Source organism: Telopea speciosissima, chromosome 2 (genome assembly GCF_018873765.1).
Source record: "Telopea speciosissima isolate NSW1024214 ecotype Mountain lineage chromosome 2, Tspe_v1, whole genome shotgun sequence".
Classification (NCBI taxonomy): Eukaryota; Viridiplantae; Streptophyta; class Magnoliopsida; order Proteales; family Proteaceae; genus Telopea; species Telopea speciosissima.
The window spans coordinates 44,285,205-44,306,479 of NC_057917.1; the positions used below are offsets into that span (position 1 = coordinate 44,285,205).

The window sequence follows — 21,275 nt, forward strand, 5'->3', positions numbered from 1 at the left end:
AAATTATAATTCATAAATGAAATGTCATGCCACATTGCTACCTACCAGGGTCCGACTTTTGTCTACCCTCCACTCAACTTTTTGACTGAAACTTGCTGAGGCCTCTCTGAAGAATTTAATCTATTTTCACTTTAAATTTCAACATTGTTAGAGTCATTAGTATTTGCTAATTAGTAATTACATTCCTTTACTTACTACCAAAGTACCAAAATCCCATACTCTCACATCATCATTGCAATCAGTTTGTGTCTTGGCATTGGGCTCCAATTACTCAATAATAGTTTGAACTACCACTAACAAATCTGTGTCTAGCCCAAGATTATGTGAGTACTGGTACTTTGGATTCAAATAGTATGCTAGTAAAGCGAAAACCACAAATATGACTTGTCAGTGACTTAATACTTTTAAGCTTTGAATATGTAAATGTAAAAACTCATATAAAGGGTAAAGTATGTTGAAATGTTGAACTCACCAACTTTATGCAATGGATGACTCAAGTGCTTCTCCCACCACTCATCAATGATGTCAATGTATGACCGAACACTTCGGGGTATTGCAGCTCGGACCATTTCCTTCATCTTCTCCAGGGCAGCATATATGTGGGGCAAGGTAGGCTTCTTCTCCGTGTCAACCATCCTCAGTACTGCCACCACTGGCTCTAATATGGCAACAACTTTATGCAAGTTCTTCCAAAATTGATCACTTGTAATGGTCTGTTGTGCTGCCTTCCCCTCTTCTGTCCTAGAACCTTACCAACCAAACCACTGTTCATTTGCAAACATAGACCTCAGACCTATCACCTTCATCTGAAAGCTCTTCAATGTAATGTAATTGGTGGCAAATCGAGTGACACCAGGCCTCACTAAATCTCCCTTGCATTTTTCTCCCATCATGGCTAAAGCATAACCATGGTTATACACAAAGTTAGTCAATTGCCTTGCCCTATTGACCACACCAGCCACCAAAGCTTTTTTCCCCATGTCCTTCAGCATTAAATCAATGGAATGTGTTGCACATGGAGTCTAAAATGGCAGATCCTCTTACTCTTCTTGTTCATCAACTTCTCTCCAGCCTTGTTAAAATTAGAACCGTTAGCCATCACAATTTGGATAACGTTCTTTGCTCCTATATCTTCCTCCACCACTTGCTTCAGTAGCTTATACAAGTATGATGCATCCTTTACATGCTTTGATGCATCAACAGACTTCAAGAATACAGTCTTCCCATTACAACTCAACATGAAATTTATAATGGACTGTCTAGTAGGTTCAGTCCAACCATCAACCATAAGAGTAACCTCATATGTGTCCCACCTTGGCTTCAGACCCTCTACATACTCTTTCAACTCCTCTACCTTTTGAGGCAAATATACATTATATAACTCATATGGTGAAGGCCCCTTCCATCTAAGGCCAGCCCTCCCTGCAGCGTCAAGGAATGCATTATAGTATGTTCCTTGTGCTATATTAGCTGGAATGCCATTGTATAGCATGAACTTGCTGAAGGCTTTTCGTGCTTCCTCTTGTTTACCAGCAAACACTTGCGGGATGGTTAGCTGGTAGGCATCTTGTTGCCTAAAGGTAGATGGATCCTGGTCAAAAATGGTATCTGGGGAACGTACTCGTGGTCGGGCTAGGGGTCGTGGGATATCTCTTGTGCCAGTGCTTCTCCTCTCATCTTCTTGCACTAGTGCAGCTGATCCAGATCCACCAGCTCCTCTTGGTTGCTCATATGCTCTCATATTCTCAAAATGAAAACTTTGTCTACTCTCTGCCAAAGTCTGCTAGTAAATCCTCCATTCAACCTCTGATTCGAACTCACAAGGTATAAGCCTATATTCAGTATCATCTCCTACTCCTCCACAGATCTCTACACCAAGCCTCTCTAGAACTGCCTTATCAAAAGGCTATTTGTTGTCTTTCCCTTTCAACTTTCTTTGTTCGTACTCCTCTCAAGTTTTGTGTCATAACTAGTTTCACTTGGCTCGGAATATTTCGGCATGAGGCAACATCCTTGCCTGTACCAGACAAATGTTGCTTTAACCTAGTTGTTCCTCCAGAATTTAGAATCTTTCCACAGTAGTTACACTTTGACTTCTTTTTGTCCTCGGACATCAGGACTCCATGTAGCCATGCTATATCCACCATTGTGTAAGAAATATCTTATTTATTACACTGTTACATAAAAACATGTATTAGTAACTATTACAGATTTAAAGTATTAAACACTTAAAGTATTGTATTCATAACTATTAAACATAATGTGAAGCTACTAAAACAATCAAATACCTATCTCTTATTTATTCCCTAACCCTAGAATTTATTTCTTAATTAAAAATAATTTTTATAATTTTTATTAAAAATAATTATACCTTAAAGTATAAAATATTATAACATAATGATGTATTTGACACCATTTGAAGTTGGACATTAAGTACATATGTTGTGCATAATTTTCCAACAAAAACATGTATTTTTCCTTAATTTTATATATTTTTTAAATATTTTAACAATATTATTATTAAATCTGAAAAATAAAATATTTTTTTTTAACGGGTGAAAAAAAAAATGACTCCATGAGGCTGTAGAGCATCCAAACTTGTCTAACATATATGAAAATCACATCCAAACAATAAGTATTTATCCTATTTTTTTCTATTTCTTTTTGAAAAAATTCATTTATTTTTAGAAATTATAATAAAAAATTTAATAACCGAAAAAAAATTCAGACTCCATCAAGTGATAGATCGGCCAAAGTTGTGTAACATAACTTAAAATCACATGAATCTACCAAGGTTTCATCAATTATTTTTAAAAAAAATAGATTTAGGGAAAATGGCTTACCTTTCAAAAATCCTTCAAAACTTTATCAATCTTGAAAAAGTGAGCTTCAATCTTTAGTTTGGAAGCAAAATCACCTTCCAAAGCTTTCAATCCATGGGAAAAATGAAGAGTAGCAGAGAGGATTTGAGAGAAGTGTAGAAGAGAGAGATAAAAGGCCTCTTGACAGAACTCCCTGAGATTAGCAAGTTCTGTCGAGATGCCCCTTATAGCTTTAGTTAAATGGATAAAAAACCATGACCCGAGACCCGAAACATGCCCCATGACCCGAGATCTTGGCGAGATCTCGCCAAGATATTGAACTTCTCTCACTCGATGGCTATCTCAACTCGGAAATTCAAAAAACCGAGAATCTCAGCGAGATCTCGGGAGTTCTCGGTCCATTGGCTTCACACCCGCAAGGGGTCGATTGGATCACACACCAATCCCACTAGCTTTAATCAAACACAATGCACACCTTCACAGTGGAAGAGAAGCAGCAGCTTGCAAGAGCAGTTTTAATTTTCAAAATTGGAGAATGAGGAGCTCCACGATTCTATTGATTTAAATAATGGCCTTAGGGCCTTACACCTATTCAGCCTAGGAGTCTGAATAGCCCCTAGCCGACTTAACTAGTCCACATCCCTCTCTAAATCGTGGGAGTGTGGAGTGGATCCACAAAAAAGAAAATTACATAAAATAAAATGGGACAACTTAAGTCACTTAAATTGAAGTATTGAACCACTGGTTCAACTAGGTTGGGCAGTTCAATTTAAAAACATAAAACTCTCTAAAAAAAAACAGGAATACAGAACTACTACTACTTGGGCAGCAGCTTCTTGTTTTCTTCTTCTTGCGGATGTAGTGCTTCAGCTCTGCATCACTAATCCTCGAAACCACCAAACCCTAACATCCTCCCATCACTGAACAACATTCCCATAACCTAAATTCTGCCCAGACCAAACCAGCCAGCAAAATCCCTCCTTTTTTAGTTCAAACTCTCTACCCCTACCCCTATACCACTCGATCCAAACCGTATAGCCCCATCCTCCCACTCTAAACCCTAGATTCCCCCTATTTTACACTTTTCAAAAACCCAAAACCCTAACCCTAAATTGCTGTTAATTCAATCAGCATGCTTCCCTCCATTAAAACATCTCATGACCTTCACTAATAGACTCCCCTACCTTGACTTGACATAACCCTAACATCAAACCTAACCCTAATTTCACCAAACAAAGAAACCCTATTTTTGACCTAGCCGATTCACCTATTCATAACAGATCTTAGTTTACTGGCTCCTAGTTGGTCTCCGACCAATCTAGGACTACATTACCTATGTTCATGCTTTCTCTTCCGCTTACTTAGCATCCTCCGAAATTGTTCTCATTTTGATGAGTATTTCCAATTCAACACCCCCCCCCATTGAACTAAATCTTATGATCAACATGTCTTGGGTACTTAAAAATTCTCGAGTAAACAGAAAGGTATGTGCAAATCGATTGACTCATCATCAGAGACAATTGATAATGCAGCAGTATAACCTAGATGACAATGAACTACTGAAGCAATACACTGAAAGTTGCTAAAATCCCACATCTCCTTTATCCACATTAATTGCTGCAGAATAAGGAATATATGAGTAACGCAGATTCTAAAGACATAGAACTTTCAGTAATTCCAGACAGAAACTGATGACTCTAACCTTTATGTCCTTGTTCATCATTTTCAAATAACGTCCTGTGCCCGTGACTGTACCACCAGTACCAATTCCCGCAACAAATATGTCAACATTACCCATGGTGTCCTCCCATATTTCTGGGCCTGTAGTTTCAAAGTGGATCTGTAATTCAACCAAGTGAATTTATAAGAGGAAAATAAGGACACAAGAAATAAACCTAATAAACTGAAAATCAGTTACAGAACCCTTGGAATGAGAACATAAGAAACCTTTGTATTAGCCGGATTATCAAACTGTTGAAACATGTATGCATTAGGTGTCCTCCGAGCAATTTCTTCAGCTTTATCAACAGCCCCTTTTAATCCTTTTGTTGGATCGGTCAATATAATCTCGGCTCCAAATGCACGAAGAAGTACTCGCCTCTCCAAATTTATGGATGCGGGCATTGTTACTATAAGTTTGTATCCCTTAGCTGCAGCAACAAAAGCAATGCCAACTCCTGTATTTCCTGTGGTGGGCTCTACTAAAATACTCTGCATAAGCCCAGAAAATGGGGGAGAAGTATATGGTGCAGTGAGCTCAATTTAAGAAATTCGTATCACACTCAACTAAAATACAAATACTTTGTTTATGAAGCACATGGCTAACCTTTCCAGGAGAAATAGCTCCACTTTCTTCTGCATATGATATCATACTATATCCAATTCTGAGATGTAAATAATTGACGAACAAAGTCTCATTAGAATTTGCAAAAGGAAATACTCTCATTAAAATTTGTAATATGGTAAACAGGAAGAATAACATTCAATTATTCTGAATGATATTGTTGGCAATTGCACATCAAATATATATTAGGAATTCAGTTTTCTGTTTTTTTTCCCTCCCTGGATGAATAATCCAAATAAACTAAATGGCTGATACCTCTCAAGGATACCAAATTCCATCAATTAGAATGTGGTGTGGGGTAGATAGTATGAATCCCAGTAATGTAAGACTAGAACCTGAATAGGTCTAATCCCAAGCAGGATCAAAAAAAAATCTCCAAAGAACAAGAAAGAGAGCAATGGAAACAAAAATCATATGAGGGAACCAAGAGAACAATGGAAACTCAAATGAAGAAACAATTTCCTTGGTTGAAGTAACAAATAAAGTAGAAACCACAAATTTGTAACCTGTTGAAGCAACTATGATCTTAATGTAAATCAGATGACTAAATCTGAAGTTATTGAGGGGTAAAATGGTAATTTCAAACAATCGGCTGGGTGGATGGTACTGAAATTTGGATCTAATCTCTCTTAAGGTTTGAGGAAGATTTTAGCAAAATTTCAGCAGGTTCTAACGGTTTTGGCTGGTCAGGATTCCCGCGAAAATCACCTTGCATGTGACCTTCTAGAAGGGAAGAAGAATGATTGAAGAATTTCAATTTCAGACTTACTTGTATGAAAACGTCTTGAATCTTGCAAAGAATTTCCAGCAACTGAATATGTTTCTTCAGGAGATCAGCTAGGGTAGAACTGGAGCTTGAATGGAACTTGAACGGAGATCGATGGAATGGGGTTGGGGAAGGGAAAGGCTATCTCAGCCTGGGCATCTCACCCAACCTATCTCAGGATTTGTTGGAAAGGCTAAAGCCTTTCATTAATCAAATTCGTGTTCAATGCTGGCCTCCCTTGCGAACTTACATAGAAGACTCAAAAATAGACTTAGACACTAATAAACGAAAGGCCTAACCCTATCCTTAACTAATAAGGTAACCTAAATTGACGAAGCAAGTGAAATAATACAGAAAACAAACTCAAAATAGGACTCCGACTAAACTAAGGAAGTAAATTCCGTTTTCCTATTTTCTACCCATATTTTAGGCCCATTAAATTGGCAATTTACAAAACAAACCCATGGGATCAAAGTCCCAATACATATATGACCCAACCCAAAGCTTATTTCCACTAAAATAATCCCTAATTGACTTATATACATCAACTAGGTCCAAATTACACACCTGTTAACAGGATCTCAAGAAAATCCTAAAACAGAATTTAGGTCAGTAATAGGGTCAAAATCAACTTGATCAGATAGAGTCAACAGTCAAAACAGTATGAATTTGAAACTCGTAACCAGGATTTAGGAGTTTTTTCACAGCAGCAGATCAGCAGCTCTGATCTGACTAAATCCTTGGTCAAAAGTCACCCCTGGACAGCTCTTCAATGCCCTCTAGTATGAGCAGAATCTAAGGGACAGACTCCCCTCTCTGGCCTATGTCAATATCAGCCAAATAAAGCCCAAAAGAGGGCTGCCACCAGCTTCTGGTTGGTGGCCCTTTGCTGTGATTTAAATCCCACTAACACAATGTATGCACAATGGAAACAGCCTCTCCATGAAGCGGGGGTAAGGCTGAGTACATTTGCCCCTCCCAGACCCTGCAGTAGCGGGAGCCTCGTGCACTGGGATGCTCTTTTCTTTACAATGTATGCACAGCAGTAATAATAGGTGGTTAACCATTCCAACCTCAAGTCAAACAAACTTCAACAATCACCAATAACAGTAGATGAATTTAAAACTTACTCGAGAAGAGGAAAAAAAATATGGAGGGGATATGACCTTCGATTTTCCACCAAAAGGTCTAGATCAGAATCTCTCTAATCCTTGAGTTTCCCACTCTTCACTAAGTGTCACGCCCCTATCGCGATAGGGATTATAATACAATAAAAAGAGGTGCTTGGGACAATGCACGTCATCCTACTAACATACACGCAACAGTACAGATAGTCCATGATGCATCCTATTATTAATTCATTTACCACCTAACACACAATATTAGGTCAATAGGTATATGCTACTATGACAACTCGGGAAAACACTATGGATCCTTCCATGCTCACCACAATGCAACCTCAATTATTATGATGGGGCCCACACTGGCTGTAGTCATCACCACCCAGAAGCAGACCCCGATAACCATTACTACCCCTGGCCTGGCCTCTCCAATTCCCCACAGGAATCAGGTGCTCTAGTTACCCAACACCTAAACCCCTATTGGTAAGGGTCGTAACATAGGGAACATATCCTAACCACAAATATACTACATAAGTCCTATCGCGTCGAGAGGTACTCCGGGTGTATCAACGTTCCATTCCATCTAACACCCGAGTACCAGCACAACACGGCGCATACAAGCAAAGATGACATGCAAGTTACTAGTTCACTTAATCTGGGGCTCCGGTACCGGTACTTCCCTGCACCGTAACCCAACAGTCCACATCATCATCAATATCATCAATGTCAAGTAAGAAATATATGCAAGAATGCAATCATGCTTATAATGATGCAAATAGTAATATAAATGAATAGGTGCAGATAGACAAACCCCAACAATGCCCAAACCCACTCACCTAAGGATTCACGTATTGATTGGAGTGTTTGGAAGACGTTGCCTCGGTACATGCTCCCACATACTAATTAGATCACCTAGGGATGCGTGGACAAATGTTAGATGATGTAGGAGGGGTCCCAAGGGGGTCCCAAAGAGTTACTATTGGGTATTACAAAACACAACACGGACGGACTCAGAACGGAGGCAATAGCCTGGATCCGTTCCTTAATACGTCCATGCATTTGAGCCAAAATATAGGGAACGGATTAACGTACGGAGCCTACTTATTGGATCCGTTCGTCCATCCGTTCGTTACCCTGAGACTTTCCCGAAGGGAACGGACTTACGGACGGAGGTAATAGGTTGAGTCCTTCTGTGAGTCTGTCCAAGTATAATACCCAGAATGTGAGGAACGGATCTACGGACGGAGTCTCAACGCTAGATCCGTTCATCGATCCGAGGTCCAATCCGAAATTTGAATGTCTTTCACTCCCAACTTCCTTCCTTAAGATTCAATAGCCTCAAGAGCTAGGAGAGGGTGTCCCAAGCCTTCCTAGGGTCACATTGTCATCTAACATTCATGGGTTCAAGGTTTTACAAGGAATCCAACTCCCATGATCCCAATCTAGGGTTTAGAGTTGAGGGAGCCATAGGACAACAACTAGGTTGAAATGGGGGGCCTCCCAAGGTCGAATCTAGTGTAGGAAACTCCATTGATGGAGTTCCAAACATGGCCATAGTCTCAACTTGGGTTCCAAGTGAAACCTTAGGTTCAAATCGATCCAAGAAGGATCCCAGAGCCCAAATAAGTACGGAAAAGAGAGGGAGATAACTTACCTAAGATGGCAGGTGAAATCCCAAATGGATGAGCTCCACTTCAATGCCCTCCACCAAACTCCCCTCAAGGTCCACTTCCACTCTCCTTCTCCCACGTTTTTGGTAGTTGTAGGGTAGTAAATGGCCAATAAAGGCTCAACCCTCTGTTTATAGTGAGGATTAAGTTAGCGTATGTTTGGCTATGTACCCAACTCCCAAAACCTATTTAAATTCCATTTTAGGTCACATGGCCCACTTAATAGGTCCAACAAAGTATGGGATAGGTAGTAGGGTCCATCGTGCCTAGGGGCACGGGTATGTGGGCCCCACACATGGAGACACAAAACAAGCATGACAGCACGAACGGACTATCGAACGAACTCACCAGCAGTGTGTCCGTTCGTTGATCCGTTCCTGGTGTAAGGGCTGAACAGCCAAAGAAATTCCACGGGCCTGGACCCACACTTTAAGGGCTTCTAGGAGGGTCTGACCAGATGAGTGTTAGGGAAAGGACCATGCCTATAATGTAGACTCACCTTTCATCAAGATCTAATTCCTGAACCCCGAACAGCAGTCTCTTCTCAATGCACACTACGCAAAGGCACCACTTGTTGATGCCAGCGAGCAGCAGGTTCTCCTTACGAACCTCTTCGCTTTTGGGGCTGGTGCTAGGAGGGTAATCTAGGAAGTCACTGTCCATGACTCTTCCCCAATCCCGGTTAAGGAACCTTTCTTCAACCACGAGTCTGGTGTATTGATAGACAATCTTATAAGTTGGCTTAACGACCATCGCAAAAAATTCACCAACGTATGCTGTTGTCTCACCTACGTGGCATAACATTACAATTATACATTAGGATCTTATGTGCGGTTATAACATTTCCCATACCTTATAAGAAATTCCGTCCTTGAAATTTGACGTACCTTCTAAGTCAAATAGGGAACTGTACTTCACCCACATCTCAACTTTGGATTACCAAGATGTCTCTCCTTTCAGGTGATTGAACCACTTCACCTTCACATGTGAGATAGAACGATTGCGGAAGTGCAGTATTTATTGTCAAGTATCTCCTCAAGCTGCTCCAGATAAGTCATGTCGAGTGCAAGCTCCGGTGATTCTTGTAACAATAAATGGCTTGGGTCATGAACGTATTTCCTCAGCATGGACACGTGGAATACGTCATGCATATCAGCCAAGGAAGGAGGAAGAGCAAACTGGTACGCCACTAGCCCGATCTTTGCAAGGATCTCATATGGGCCGATAAACCTTGAACTCAAATTCCCTTTCTTGCTGAATCGTATCACCCCCTTGGTGGGAGATACCATGAGAAACACTTTGTCCCGATAGTGAATTCTAAGTCCTTACGCCTCAGGTCCGCATAAACTTCTATCTGGACTAGGCAGCCTTGATTCGTTTCCCTAATCAGATCCACCTTCTCACAAGTTGCCTGGATCAATTCAGGTTCAGAAGGCGACGCTCTCCAACTTCATCCCAGTATAATGGCATCCTACATTTCTTTCCATATTGGGCTTCGAATGGTGCCATACCAATTGTTACCTGATAGCTATTGTTGTACTCGAACTCGATGAGCGAGGGGTGCTCATCCCAATTGCGTTGCATATCTATGGCACAGGCTCGGAGCATGTCCTCTAATGTCTGTATGGTTCTCTCCGACTGTCCGACCGTCTAAGGATGGAATGCAGTGCTAAAGCTCAATAAGGTGCTCATGGCCTTTTGAAAACCACCCCAGAACTTTGAGGTAAATTTGGGATCCCTATCGGAGAAGATGCTAATAGGGACTCCGTGCAGGCGAACTACATTGTCAATGTATAAATGTACCAACCTGTCCATCGAGTAAGTGACCTTTATTGGGATAAAGTGGGTTGTCTTCGTCAATCTGTCTACAATGACCCATATGGCATCAACACCCCTAGGTGTACGGGGTAAGACAGTGACGAAGTCCATGGTAACGTGTTCCAATTTCCACTCAGGAATAGGCAGTGATTATAGTAGACCATGTGGTCGCTGCCTATCAGCTTTAACCTACTGGCAAGTAAGGCACCTTGCTACATATCCAGCCACATCTTTCTTTATTATACTCCACCAGTAATGTCCCTTCAAGTCTTGGTACATCTTTGTGCAACCTGGATGAATTGAATAAGGGGAGTCGTGGGCTTCTGTCAGGATTTCCTTCCGCAACCATGCATCCTTAGGGACGTATAGCCGATCTCCAAACAGGAGAACACCGTCCTCGGTCAATGTAAAGTCTAGCTCTCGCTGTGTGTCTTCTCGAATAGTTTCAATAATTTCTTGAAAATCTTATTAGGAAGCCTGGGCCAATTTGATCTTTCCCACCAATGTTGACTGTACTGATAGAGCTGCTAGAGATAGGGTAACACCCTCTACCAATAACTCCAGTTCCATCCTTCTTGCTTCTTCAACAAGTTTCTCGCTGACAGGCAGTGATGCCAGTGACAAGGTCTAAGATTTTCGGCTTAGTGCATCAGCTACAACATTCGCCTTACCCGGATGGTAGTGAATGGTGCAATCATAATCTTTCATCAGCACCAACCATCGCCTCTGTCTCATGTTGAGCTCCTTCTGTATGAAGAAGTCCTCAAGACTCTTATGGTCACTGTAGATCTCGCTCTTCCCACCATACAGGTAATGTCTCCAGATTTTCAAGGCGAAAACTATAGCCGCAAGTTCTAAGTAATGAGTTGGATAATTCTTTTCATATTCTTTCAATTGCCGAGAAGCGGAGGCCACTACCTTCCCACCTTGCATTAGCACACAGCCAAGGCCCATCTTCAATGAATCGATGTATACTACCATCCCCCTAGTACCATTAGGTGAGTACTGGAGCGGAAATCAACCTCTACTTCAATTCCTAGAAGCTCTTCTCACAATTATCAGACCACTCGAACTTCACTCCTTTTCGGGTCAGTCGAGTTATGGGAGCTGAAATTCTCGATGAACCTTCTACAGTAACTGGCTAAGCCCAAAAAACTACGAATGTCTACCACATTCTTGGGTATCTCCCAGTCAACCACCAATTTCACCTTGCCGAGGTCTACGTCAATACCTTTGGTGGAAACTAGATGCCCCAAGAATGCTACTTGTTGCAGCAAAATGCACATTTACTGAACTTGGCGTAGAGTTAATTCTCTCTCAAACGCTACAGTACCAGGCGGAGATGGTCTGCGTGCTCTTCTTCGCTCTTGGAGTAAACCAAGATGTCATCAATGAATACGATGACATATTTGTCTAGAACATCATGGAACACTCTATTCATCAACTCCATAAAAGCTGCCGGGGCATTGGTCAATCTGAAGGACATAACCAAAAATAAATTCGTCGTAACCATAGCGAGATCTGAATGTTGTCTTGCTTACGTTACTACCTCTAATATTCAATTGATGGTACCCCGACCGGAGATCAGTCTTTGAAAACACACTGGCACCTTGTAGTTGATCAAACAAGTCATCAATTCTGGGTAAGGGATACCGGTTCTTGGTCGTCAACTTGTTGACTCACAGTAGTCGATGCACATTCTCATACTACCGTCTTTCTTCGTTACAAATAATACCAGTGCTCCCCACGGAGATATACTGGGTCTAATGAAGCCCTTCTTCGACAGGTCTTGAAGTTGTGCTTGTAGCTCCTTCAATTCAAATGGTTCCATCCTATAGGGAACCTTAAACATTGGGGCTGCACCCAGTATCAAGTCGATCATAAATTCCGTCTCACGATTTGGCGGCAACCGTGTAAGGTCTTCCGGAAAGACATCCGTTAATTCTCTCATCTAGTTTAACCCTTGCCTCAACGTCTAGTACTGACGCTAAATAGCATTGACATCCTTCATTCATCAGTTTCTGGACTTACAATGCGGAGATAATTAATTTTTTGGGCTTCTTACGTTCATTGCCCTTGAACTCAAACCTTACGCCTTTCCTTGGTTTGAACAATATCTTCCTCTCTGCACAGATTAGGTTATCCCTATGTATGGACAACAAATCCATCCCCAGAATTACGTCAAAGTCCTTCATATCTAGTTCTATCAAACGGTCCACCATCCCTCTATCATTTACCTGAACTTTACAGGGTTCATATATCCTATTGAGTTCAGTGACACTACCAGTTGGTGTACTAACCCTCAAGCCTTGAGTCATTTGTTTTGGTTTGCTTTTTATCTTCCCGGTAAATGATGGAGAAATAAGCGAGTGAGAAGCCCCCGAATTGAACAACACATAAGCAGGTGGTGAACATACACAAATCATACCTGACGGACATCAAAACAACCAATCATAGCAATAAAATCTATATATATGCACCGTCTTAAGGGTTGAGTTGCGATACCTGTAATGACATTCAGATCAGCCTGGGCCTCCTCATTAGTGAGGGAGTAGGCACGCCATTGGGTCCGGTTGACAGTTAGGACAGGGTGAGCACGACCTGCTGTCCATGTTTGGGGAGCCTTGGGAGGAAGAGCGGCTGAAGGGCCTCCCCGTCGAGGCTGTGGACAATCCCTAATTATGTGCCCAGTCTCATTACAATTATAGCACACGAGAGTCTGTGTACCATAATGAGGTGTTGTTGCTATCTTAGTTTCTTTTCTCCGTTTAGTTTGTTTTGTCTTATACTCGTTCAATCTCTTCTTATTTTTAAGAACTTATTTTCATTTTGTCAGCTGAATTTTGGGGTTTCTTTCTTTATGGGTTTCTAAATTGATGTACTTATCTCCAAGGGAGGTCTATGTAAACAGCAGCTACATCAATGAAAACATATATATATATCTCTTTTCCCTCTATTGTTGTTCTCTATTATTTGCTATGACATCGGCTTCCACCCTAACTAGTCTTCTTTCTAGGTTTACACACATCCAATTATTCTGGTTGAAAGCTTTTAAGTCTAATCCTATTTGTATAGAGTAAATCAGAAGTCCGCTAGACTATGGTTGGTGCAGAGCATCACGTTCTAATACCATGCTGTCACGCCCCTATTCCCATAGGGATTATATTACAATAAAAGGGGGTGATTAGGACGACACACGTCATCCCACTAAGATACCAGGATCAAAAATACAGTGTCCCAATCCACAGTCCTAAACTAACATCAATATCTCATTAATATCCGAGTACAAAAGGAAGTAAATATTGCATTTCCCAATATCAAATGTTAAGTGGAAGCATCTAGAATAGTAGTTACAATATGTTCAACCGGCTCACGATACATAATAAACTTCTGTTACCGTTTACCGACTGACCATGACGTAACTATACAAAATATAGTATAACAATAAATGTTTATACAAGGCACGAAGCCCAAAAATAAACAAAAGGGACCAAGTCCCAAGTATCATCACAACCCGTAGGCACAATCATCACACGGGCATTCGTCGCCGTGCTCCTCGGTCACAACCTTCGGATCCTCAGTACTGATATCATCACACCCTGAGGTTTCAACCTCGAGTCCAGCAAGATAACCATCACCTATATCATCATCTAAAAAGAGTGTATATATGGGGTTAGCTCCACTGAGCTAGTGAAGGGATGGGGATGCACATATACACAACAATACAGATAGTCCATGATGCATGCTATTATTAATTTATTTACCACCTAACAAACAATACTAGGTAAATAGGTATATGCTACTATGATAACTCGGAAAAACACTGTGGATCATTCCATGCTCACCACAATGCAACCTCAATTATTACGATGGGACCTACACCAGCCGTAGTCATCACTACCCAGAAACAGACCCCGATAACCATTACTAACTCTGGCCTGGCCTCTCTAACTCTCCATAGGCATCAAGTGCTCTAGTTACCCAACACCTAAACCCCTATTGGTAAGGGTCGTAGCATAGGGAACAGATCCTAACTACACATATACTACATGAGTCCTATAGCGTCGAGAGGTACTCCGGGTGTATCAACGTCCCATTCCATCTAACACCCGGGTACCAGCACAACACGGTGCATACAGGCAAAGATGGCATGCAAGTTACTAGTTCACTTAATCTGGGGCACCGGTACCGGTACTTCCCAATATCATAACCCAACAGTCCACATCATCATCAATATCATCAATGTCAAGTAAGCAATATATGCAATAATGCAATCATGCTTATAATGATGCAAATAGTAATATAAATGCATAGATGTAGATAGATAAACCCAAACAATGCCTAACCCACTCACCTAAGATTCACGTATTGATCGGAGCGTTTAGAAGATGTTGCCTCGATACACACTCCCACGTACTAATTAGATCACCTAAGGATGTGTGGACAACTGTTAGAAGATGTAGGAGGGGCCCAAGAGTTATTGTTGAGTATTACAAAACACAGCACGAACGGACTCAGGAACGGAGGCAGTAACCTGGGTCCGTTCCTTAATCAGTCCAGGCATTTGAGCCAAAATACAAGAAACGGATTAATAAACGTAGTCTACTTATTGGATCCGTTCGTTACCCTGAGACTTTCCCGAAGGGAACGGACTTATGGACAGAGGCAATAGGTTGAGTCCTTCCCTGAGTCCATCCAAGTATAATACTCTGAATGTGAGGAACCGATCTACAGACGGAGTCCCGACACTAGATCCGTTCGAGGTCCAATTTGAAATTTGAAAGTCTTTCACTCCCAACTTCCTTCCTTGAGATTCAACAACCTCAAGAGCTAGAAGAGGGTATCTTAAGCCTTCCTAGGGTCACAATATCATCTAACATTCATGGGTTCAAGGTTTTACAAGGAATCCAACTCCCATGATCCCAATCTAGGGTTTAAAGTTGAGGGAACCATAGGACAGCAACTTGGTTGAAATGGGGGGCCTCCCAAGGTTGAATCTAGTGTAGGAAACTCCATTGATGGAGTTCCAAACATGGCCATAGTCTCAACTTGGGTTCCAAGTGAAACCCTAGGTTGAAATCGATCCAAGAATCCTAGAGCCCAAATAAGTAGGAAAAAGAGAGGGAGATAACTTACCTAAGATGGTAGGTGAAATCCCCAATGGATGAGCTCCACTTCAATGCTCTCCACCAAGCTCCCTTCAAGGTCGTCTTCCACTCTCCTTCTCCCACGTTTTTTGTGGTTGTAGAGTAGTAAATGGGCAATAAAGGCTTAGCCCTCTATTTATAGTGAGGATTAAGCTAAGGTCTGTTTGGCTATGTACCCAACTCCCAAAACCTATTTAAATTCCATTTAGATCATATGGCCCACTTAACAGGTCCAACAGGGTTTGGGATAGGTAGGGTGGGGTCCATCATGCCCGGGGGCACAGGTATGTGGGCCCCAAACATGGAGACACAAAAAACAGGCATGATAGCACAAATGGACTCACCAGCAATGTGTCCGTTCGTTGATGCGTTCCTACTATAAGGGCTGAACAACCAAAGAAATGCCACAGGGCCTTAACCTGCACTTCAAGGGCTTCGAGAAGGGTCTGACCAGATGAGTGTTAGGGCAAGGACCACGCCTATAATGTAGACTCACCTTTCATCAAGATCTAATTCCTAAACCCCGAGCAGCAGTCTCTTCTCAATGCACACTGCACAGAGGCACCACTTGTTGATGCGAGTGAGCACCAAGTTCTCATTACGATCCTCTTCACTTTTGGGGCTGGAGCTAGGAGGGTAATCTAGAAAGTCATTGTCCACGAATCTTCCCCAATCCCAGTTAAGGAACCTTTCTTCAACCACGAGTCCGGTGTATTGATCGACGATCTTATGAGTTGGCTTAATGACCATCGCAAATAATTCATCGGCGTACACTGCTGTCTCACCGACGTGGCACATCATTACAATTATGCATTAGGGTTTTGAGTACGGTTATAACACTAAGTCTAACAACAGCATACTTTCTCAACAGCAAAGAGGCAAAGCCAATTCTTCATTCATAAAATTGTCGGTTGGCCAAAATAGCCTACAAGCTGTTTATTTAAAGAAAGACTCCCTAGCAAAGTAAGAGACTTGTCTATCCCAACTTAACTAATTGGAAAGTTAAAACAAAAAGGACACTTAAAAAAAACCCCTCTAAACTAGGTAAAGGTCTTTTAACTTCCATAAAACAACTTAAACAACTAAAATTAAAACACTCACTTAACTAATCCCATAGCCCTAGCTTCTACCCATATTATAGGCTCATTAAAGTGACCCATTACAATGCAACCATATTGGATCAAAGGCCCAACACATACATAACCCAACCCAAAGCTTATTTCTAAAACCCCATTTAGGTGATTTAACTGCATTAGAATGCCAATGATTTTACTTCAAAAAGAAAGAAGAATCACATGTTTAGGACTGCCTCCAACAACCGCCCCCCCCCCCCCCCGAAAAAAAAAGGGTGTAAATTTCAGCTGTGATCCATCCACCAGTTAGCCAGATGGTTGTACAATTTGGACCAACATGTACTGGTTGGACTGTTAATAGGCACAAACAACATTTATAAAATTATTTCATCGCTCTCACGAAGTCTTTATATTGAGAAGGAACACATCATCTAAAAAGGGCCATTACCCAATGCTGGTCCCACCTATGCAAGGTACTGGGAGGGGTGAGTTTGGAGTCGGTACTAAACTTTGGCACTTTTGCGCAAAGTGGCTGACCTCAAGATTGGAACCCGGGCATTTGCCCTGGCAACCTAAACCTTTACCATGCTCTAAGATGGAACACATCATCTCAGCAAGAGAAATTTACCTGTCCTTGACGCTTCGGCAAGGTTCCATGGACTCAAGCTTTGCAGCAATATTCGCCACACAACCATCCACAACTTTATTCAGATATATCATTGGTGTCCTCCCAATCAACTGCACAAATATTTTCTACCAAAGATCATAATTTGAGTGGTAAGATTTGACTCTCTGAACTTTCCATGAATATTGCTACTGATAAACAGTGTGCCAAGAGACAAATTCAAATGAGGCTAAAGGATCCATAAAATATAAAACCTGAAAACAAAAATAATTGAACTATTGAAGAAACAGGTTTGAATTCACTGGATTAAAAAAAAAAATTCTTTTAATTTTAACAAAGAAGAGTCTCAGACAACCTAGAGTGTCAAATCTTTATATCAGTAAAAGATGCTAATTTTAGTTTCAATTGTCCAGTCACCACAATCTTCTGAAGGCCATTCTAAGCAATTAAGCGCTCAAGGGCTAAACGCTCCCTATCCACCTTATTTTATGCTTTTAAGCCTAGCAATTAGGACAGCTCATTATAAGACATTGTTGTTCCCTGCTATGGCTTACATGTGTGGATGATAAGAAAGGGGAAGACACACAAAGGCCAAAATAAACACAAAGAGCATACTACCATGCTAAAGCTAATGTTCATGAAGTATCAGAACACCTATCAAATAAACAATGAAATCTGACTTGTTCTCTCTACATCTCGACAGCCAATTGTTTAGTCTCTTTTGCTGAAAACTATAATAATATAAATGCCCACTTTCTCTCATAACCAACCTCTATCAATTTCCATGGACCCAAACCAGTTGAAAAACCAAAAAATATTAGTTTCTTTAATGTTGGATTTGATCATTGGTATAAAAATCTGAGATTATGGGAACTAGGAAAATGGATGCAAAATCAGTTGAGATTTCAAGAATTTTCCTTTTTTCCCCCCACTTGCAACTTATCCTTTTTTGGTTATTATTTTGTTTCTAAGATGAGAGTTCACTTGGATTTACAGCAGTATGGTTTTTTTACTGGTTTCGGTTTGCATTTGCTCCCAAACTTGATTACTTTGGACTCTTTACCTGCCCTTTCCAGATAGTTGATTGGATGCACAAATCAAATTTTTGTTCCATTACGAACTTATAACTGGTCTTAACTTAATTTAACTGAGCACTGACTATGCTGTGCCTCATGAATGAAACAATTACAAAAGATGGCCCTGGCCCGTAACTTTGAAGAAAATATAGAGATAGTCCATTAGTCCAGAGAGGAGTGACTGGAATGGCTTGGCAACCGAGTTTCTTGATAAACCACACCGTTTGACTATATTAAAGGAGTAGGCATGATTCAGGTTAACTAATTGGAACAACATCAAAAAAAAAAAAGTGTTTCCATAAATTTTTTCACTACTTATTTGCAGGGTGGAAGTAAACTAATTGAACGTCAAATAGAAGACTTTCTTTTCTGTTGAATACTTCCCCAAACTCTTTTTTTTTTTTTTTTTCTTCCAATACCATCAAAAAAAAACAAAAGAAAAAATAAAATCCTTAGGCAAGCTTGTTCATTTGCAGACAACATTCCGACTTGGAGGTCCAAGTATCCCACAGACAACAGACTGATAACCCATTAGCAAAAATATTATGTTGAGGAGACCCAGTAACAAGCCTTAAACTTCTCTCATTGTCAGCAGTTGTAGCCAGATTGAAAGCACAACCAAAATGTCACCAAAAGACCAAACTATTCTCTTGTGAAATCTACACAAGGGGTAGAGATGAAGATATTCAATTGTGATCCAACAGGCTCATTTCTTTAGGTCTTGCAAGCACCTCTAGATTTGTAAAGAATAAGCTACAGCCAATAAACAAAAATTTTGAAGCTACCGAAAGAAGAAACTATAAAGGGGTGTGAAGAGTTCCCTTGAGCTATCCCCTACAAGAAAGCAGCAACAATTGACAATTTCCAAACCAATTCTACTCTAATGGGCCAAAACAAAATCTTGTCATTTTTTAAGAATACAAGTTAGTCTCGACAGACCTTCATCTACAGTGCCCACTCAAACTTATCTGCTTCTGATAATGAACGGGTGCACTGAAGGATCATGAATATAATTTGCTAACACAACTCCTCAATTCATTAGATTCATCCACCACAGCCAATTAAGACAGCTAAGCCTCAAATTTTCCTTATCATCTCTATCAGCAGAACAGTCACAGAGGCTCCAGCCGCCTACTGAGTCAAACATCATGTTGTCTACATCGAGAAACAAATATATCCTTTCATTCGTCTCTATTCCAGTACTAAACAATCCCCATCTGCTCTCCTGAGAATGATAATTATTTGGAACCCACCTTACAAGCCCCGCCATTTGGAATACGAAGAGTGGGTTTTTTTGTTTTTTTTTTTTTTTTTTTTTTTTTGGGGGGGGGGGTGGTTATGGGGTGTGGTGGTGGTGTGGGTGTGGATGTGGCGAGATCAATAAAACAACAAAAGGTACAAAACTGAGAGTTCGACTGCATTAGTTGATTAAACTCTATCCCTTTTTTTTCCGGGATAGGTAGGCCCAAGGAGAGTTGAACTTATTAAACTCTATCCTTACACCCTTTAAAACAGCAATTTTTCAGATATCCAGCACAACCAAAATCCGAAAAGTATAGATATATAGAATTGAGACAGTAAGAGAAGGAATAAAAACAATAAACCAAACCGAAAACCAGAGAGGGAAAACGCAAATATCAGCAGAAAGCACTACAGCTTGAAGTAAAGAAGGAAGAAATAGTGAGTAACCATTAATGATACTTCAAAGAAAGGCAAAAGAAGAGCAATAACAACATATCCTCCATTTACAAGTATCAGGAAACAAGTGTAGAACCTGCGTTACATCTTCTGCGATGTTGACGGTGTCGAGCTCTTCCCTGCTATCGAGTAAAATGGCTTTCGCGAGAACAATGGAGACCAATCTCCTAAAAGAAGCTTTCTTGATAGATGAAATTGCAGGACATTTAAAGGAACCGCAGCGAATGGGCATAGGAGGAAGGAAGCTTGTAGAAGGAAAAATTGGAAGAGAAGATACCGCCATTTCTGGAATTAGCGGAACAACCAAATGGTGATTTACATAGACATTTACTCTTACATACTTCTATCCAGTTTTATGTTTTATGAGTGTGTGCACGATGAATCCAGCGGTATATGTGCACTGTGCTTTGGGCCCCGAAATAAAGTAAACCGATCTGGACCGTCCAAATGATTCAGATTAAAACTGTCTTTGCCTCTGGATAAACTACAATGAGATATTCAACATTTGAAGAAACTCCGTCTCAGGTACCTCACATTTTGTACATCATCATGTTTGGATACTTTTTTTCATATTTTTCTTGGGCGGGAGATTGCTTCCGAGTAACATAGCCCCTACTCCCGGACACAAGGAGGGCGAGATGACCACCTCACCCTCGTGAACCCACTCTTGTTGGTTGCTTATGCATGCACTCTCATTGGCCCTTGTGCTGGTGTAGGGGTCACGTGACATGGCAACCTTCATTTTCCCAATTTTTTAGGATTGAGTTCCCTCTCCAGCTGCATAGTGTACGTTTGCTCCTCCTTATGTATATCTCTCTCGTCCCATAATAGGGGTAGATATGTCATTTCAAAGAAGGGATGAGAGAGATTGACATAGGGAGAAACTAATGAATGCTACATAGCCTGGCAACACAATTTTCCCTTTGTGTATTGTACTTTTTTCATATTTTCAACTCTTCCTATACAGCCACTGCCCTTTTTTTTTTGTAGAAAGAAGGCTATTGATTCATGCACACCCAACTCCAAGCAAAGGAAAACAAGATACATAAACTAGATAGAGAACATGATAAACGCAAGGTATGGATGTATAATATCTAAAACCAATGAGTGGAAAT

General features: G+C 40.8%; 1 protein-coding gene across 1 annotated transcript in view; it reads right to left on the reverse strand.

The window, feature by feature from the left end:
• Positions 1-20,481, reverse strand: part of LOC122652568 (S-sulfo-L-cysteine synthase (O-acetyl-L-serine-dependent), chloroplastic-like) — a 71,652-nt gene extending 51,171 nt beyond the window's left edge. The window contains exons 1-5 of the mRNA XM_043846352.1: positions 20,237-20,481; positions 17,390-17,499; positions 5,149-5,206; positions 4,770-5,033; positions 4,525-4,662 (exon numbers count right to left, since the gene is read on the reverse strand). Coding sequence (XP_043702287.1) covers positions 4,525-4,662; positions 4,770-5,033; positions 5,149-5,206; positions 17,390-17,499; positions 20,237-20,443 — 777 coding nt within the window. The 5' untranslated portion in view covers positions 20,444-20,481. The remainder of the gene's footprint in view (positions 1-4,524; positions 4,663-4,769; positions 5,034-5,148; positions 5,207-17,389; positions 17,500-20,236) is intronic.
• Positions 20,482-21,275: the final 794 nt, after the last annotated feature.